General features: G+C 49.6%; 1 protein-coding gene across 1 annotated transcript; it reads left to right on the top strand.

Annotated features, from left to right (window-relative positions):
• Positions 1–1,014: 1,014 nt before the first annotated feature.
• Positions 1,015–4,143, top strand: TbgDal_IX1100 (hypothetical protein, conserved; the record flags this gene model as incomplete). Its single annotated transcript, XM_011778004.1, has 1 exon — positions 1,015–4,143. The coding sequence occupies one exon, from the start codon at positions 1,015–1,017 to the stop codon at positions 4,141–4,143; it is 3,129 nt and encodes a 1,042-aa protein (XP_011776306.1).
• Positions 4,144–4,589: the final 446 nt, after the last annotated feature.

Genomic DNA, 4,589 nt, shown 5'->3' with positions numbered 1-4,589 from the left:
TAGTGTTGTGCTGTATTACTTTTGAGTGAAGATGTCCACCTCATTACTTTACTGTTGCTGTACCTTCTCCCGTTATTGTATTATTATTGACATCATTATTGTGTCTTCCGTTGTGCAAACGATAAATAAACTCCTGTCAACACCTTTCTTTCCTCTTCTACCCGTACATTTGCCTGTGTTTTTCAATATATTTATGTATGTACATGCAATCTCGTTTCTCCCACACGTGCTTGTTGGCACAACTAGTTGTGGATAAGAAGGGGTCATTTCCCGCTTACTCTTTTTTTTGTTACTTGTTTCCCCGTGTAACGAGCTGATGAGCGCGGTCGCGGTCGTGTTTCTTTGGAGTGTCGGCACCAAATAGCGATAATAGCGGAAGCAATAATACAATAATAATGCTGACAATAACACTAATACTTTTACTGATACTAATAAGAAGGAGACCTTTTCAAGTTTAAAAAGTGAGGAGAGGAGCTAAGGGAAACGTTACACTTCCCAACAGTGCCGCAGCCTTGAGTGTTTGGCACGTAGCTTCCCGTAGAGACAAAACACATGAAGATGCAGTCGGATGAATCTGACTCTTGCGGCAAATGTTTTGTGTCTCTGGATTTCTGCCGGTAACGCGTTAACCAAATGTATCAAACTCTTTTACAGGCAAGTGCGTGGTTACATTGCTATCATTTCTGTGGTCTTGGTTTATTTATTTGTTTTTTCTCCCGCTTTCCGGTGCTCAGTACTTTTTACCCTAAATTTTGCTTAACTCTGTGAATTGAAGCAGCAAACGTAGCCAATCGGGACGAAACGTAGGGAAATAAGGTAGAGCGAAGGAAGAAGAAAAACGATAGATTCATACATCCATACATATATTAGCAAACAAGACGATAGTAGCGACGATAGAGAGAGGTGCAAAAACAAAGCAAACAAACAGGAAACAGCAATAACAATAATAAGCGACGAAGGGGAAGAGTGGACGGCAACGCACACACTCAAACGAGTTCTTTCCCAAACACCAACATGCGTCGTGAGGAACGGCACAAACTCCATAGACAAAGTTTAAGAATTGATAACTTGAGAAGTAGGGGCAGCGGTAGTGGTTCTGTTGACAGCAACCAGCGTTGCAGTGCTCGGTTGCGGGATCAAAGTTGTGGGTTTGCTGGTCCACGGCTTTCGACCATTAACTTAACACGTAGCAGAGACTTCCCTCCATGCGAAAATGACAGGCACTGCGAGGTGAGCAGTGAACATATGATTCGCATCCCTGATCGTTCACGGCAACAAAACAGTCACCCCCAAGTCGTCGAGGGTGTGCTTCACAACTCCTTTTTTATGGGTGGTAATGAAGCGATTCCCTTTTCTTGTGACTCTCCCAGCATGAGTAACGGACCACCAACTCCGGTAGCGCCTTCGCAGCCTGAGGCACAGTTCGATTCGGTCCCTTCACTTGACGAGGGTAGTGGGGCACTGCCGCAGAGCACTCCGCTGGAGCTGGAGCCTTTTCTAACCAACGAGATGCCGCGTGGGAGGTTTATCTTGTTTAATCTTCTTAGTACGTGGGGGGACTTGAATGAGGTGGGCTTGAATGGGATAGAGGTTTTCGACGAAAAAGGTGACCGGATCATTCCTCCGGCAGAGTTGTTAGAGGAAAAAGTGGTGGATCGGGCGAAACAACAGCAAGAGGAGAAGGTGAGGATTGAGGGCGGTTTTACGAACGTCTCGTATTGTGCACCAAACAATCAACTCCTTCTGATTGTGGAACACCCCACTCCCTACGAGATGGCAAGCGAAATGGAAATGGCCACCGCTGCAGCTCGCAACGACCTCGCGCGCATGTCATACGATGAGGATGCTCTTGTTTCAACTGCTCATGGGGACTCGGACCCACGGCGATGCGTGTCAAACATTATAAATGGCGTTAACAACACACACGACGAGACGTGCCTTTTTACCATGCCGTATAGTGTTGACAACCATCACTTGATTGGTTTCATTCTTCCTTTTCCCGTTACTGTCTCCATGGTGCGGGTGCACAACTATGGTGGAAGTGGGCGCGTGCATACTAACAAGGGTGTGCGGTTGATGGAGATGACAGTAGATGACAAACTCGTTTTCCGCGGGGAGATCGCCGAGAACACAGGCGAGGTGATTCCTTCTCATCAGGTGGGATTAAAGAATTGTGAAAACATTCTCTTTACGGAGGATGAGGTTGTGTTGCAGCGGATGCTTTTTTATGACACCAATTCCAATGATAAATCTCCGGCGCTCGCGCCCAAAAACACTTACCGAGAACCGGCAAATATAGGTTTGCCTTCCTCTTACAAACCGAGCAACAATCTGTGTCAGTCAGCAACAACTCTTTTGGTGTCGTCGGGCAACGAAGGCGACGTGAAGCGATTCGGTAACGAGAAGGCTGTCGTGATTTCTTCGAATACCGTCAGTGGTGCGCAGTCGGCACATTCAGCGGTTTCGTCAGCTACTATCGGTGTCTCTGATGCTGGACCCCCCGGGTGTCCAAGGAATGTGACTTCGCTTTGCATGATGCTGTTGGGGACTTGGGGTGACACGGAGAAAATTGGATTGAGCGGGATCCGCTTGCGCGACGCCAATGGGAGTCTGGTCAGTCAGTATATCACTCATTGGTACGTGCGATTTCCATTCCAGGAGGCAGAACAGGGTTCTGCGCACGACATCAGCGGTGGCGAACTGGAAAGGTGGGCAGACCAGCTGCAATACCTCTTTGACGAAAATGCGGAAACCGCAATGACGCTTCCCTGTGTGCGTGGCATTGAGATAATATTCGTGTTTGCGACTCCCCTGCCAACCTTAGGTCTTCTGGAGGTTGCGAACTACTCACAGGGCGAACACACTTTTTGCGGTGTCAAGGAAGCGCGACTGTTTCTCACCTCGACGAACTGTAGCACCTCTACAGAGTGTCATTCACCAGAATCCTTTGTGAGGGCCTATGCGGCTTTATGGTCGCGTGATGGAAACGCCATGCGCAGCATCCTAGCGGCGCACGGCGTTTACGAGGTAACCCCGGAGGAGGGTGTTAGTTTGCGCAAGGCACCTGCCTTTCTCACTATTCCCCGGTTTCAAGTGTATGACCTATCTTTGGGTGGCGGGCCTGATGGAGCCTCTTCTGTTAGCGGTCCACTGGCTGGCGGTGGCGCTCTTTACCGACCCCTTTCGCAGAGTCTTACTGCCTCCATGACAATACGCGCGGAGATGTCAATGCGGCGTGCCCGCATGGCCCTGAAACCGCGGCCCAAGTGGTTGTTGGAATATCAGCCGTACCTGACGCCACTACTTCCAGTAGGGTATGTACTCAAACTGAACCTTATTCTTTGTGCCCGGGGCGTGAGTGAGCTTAAGACGTATGCGAAGGAGTGGATGCTGAACCCGTTGCGTGCCTGTACATTTGCCGACGAAAATGGCGAGCGGATTACTGGTCGTGGTTCTGGGAGTAAGGCACGAGGCTCCACCGGCGAGCAGCAACGGGACGGGAAAAATTCTAGGAAAAAGGGTGAGGGGGATACGAGCAGTTACTCGGGAGAGGGTCGTGGTGCACTGCAGACTGAGTGTCTTTTCACTGCACTACCAAACGCCATACAGCAAGATGCGGAAGCTGCTGTTATCGCCGCGAGGGCGGGTATTCATACATCTCTAGTGCAGGCGTCTATTTCATTGGTGTACGTGGCAGACACCCCTTTCTGTTTATCCGTTCTCTCATTAAACCGTGCATTGGTCATGGGGGGTCGCGCGGCGTGGGTAAAGCAGATTCGGGTTTTGATGGACGACACATTAGTTTTTGACAGTGGTGACGCCGGGGTACCTCAAGCTGTGACGGCAGAAACGAAGCACGACTCTCCAGCAGCTGCTCCTGCCTTGGGGGATGAGGATGCGGTTACGGCGGGTCGTTACCGGACAACCGGATTCAATATGTCCATGACCTTCTTTTCACCACCGGTGGGTGAAGTGACTCCCAGCAGCGGTTCCCCTGCCCAATCGACACCATCGAAGGAAGAGCAGCAACCACCACAAAGCACCGTTATGTACCGCACCCGGTTAAAACCTTTCGTGTTTTTTACGCTCGATTCAGCGGTGCTAGAAGAGGCGAGAGAAGAAGCCTCTCGGACAGCAGCTTAATGCAGGCGTTGGTAGAGCAGTTATGTGTTTGGATCGTGTTGTGATGGGAATGATGTGTGAGAGGAGTGTGATGTCACGGTTTACTACCCCACTATTAAAGTGATTTGTGGAATGACCGCATTATATAGAAGCATATATAAACTGAGGAGGGATGCGAGAGTTTGATTTGATGTGATGTGATTTGATGAGAAACCACAAAGCGGAACGATTGTCGACTTGTGTAGTTACGGAATTGGAGGCAGAACCCGACCAAGCAGCAACATCACCTTCGCACTGCCATGCGGAGCTTACTCCTTACGTCCGACATTATTATACCGCGGTCCCCGTTCGAATGGATTTGTCATTTGTTCATAGTTAATAGGGTGAGGTGTTTTGCGGGCTGGAACGACTCGCAACTCGGTAAGCGCGGACGCCTTTGAGTGGTGTTCCTTTCTTTATTTTCTTCA

The sequence above is a fragment of the Trypanosoma brucei genome, chromosome 9 (genome assembly GCF_000210295.1).
Source record: "Trypanosoma brucei gambiense DAL972 chromosome 9, complete sequence".
In the NCBI taxonomy this organism is placed as follows: domain Eukaryota; phylum Euglenozoa; class Kinetoplastea; order Trypanosomatida; family Trypanosomatidae; genus Trypanosoma; species Trypanosoma brucei.
Note: the sequence above shows the minus strand (reverse complement) of the source record. Positions and strands in the feature narration are given on the sequence as shown.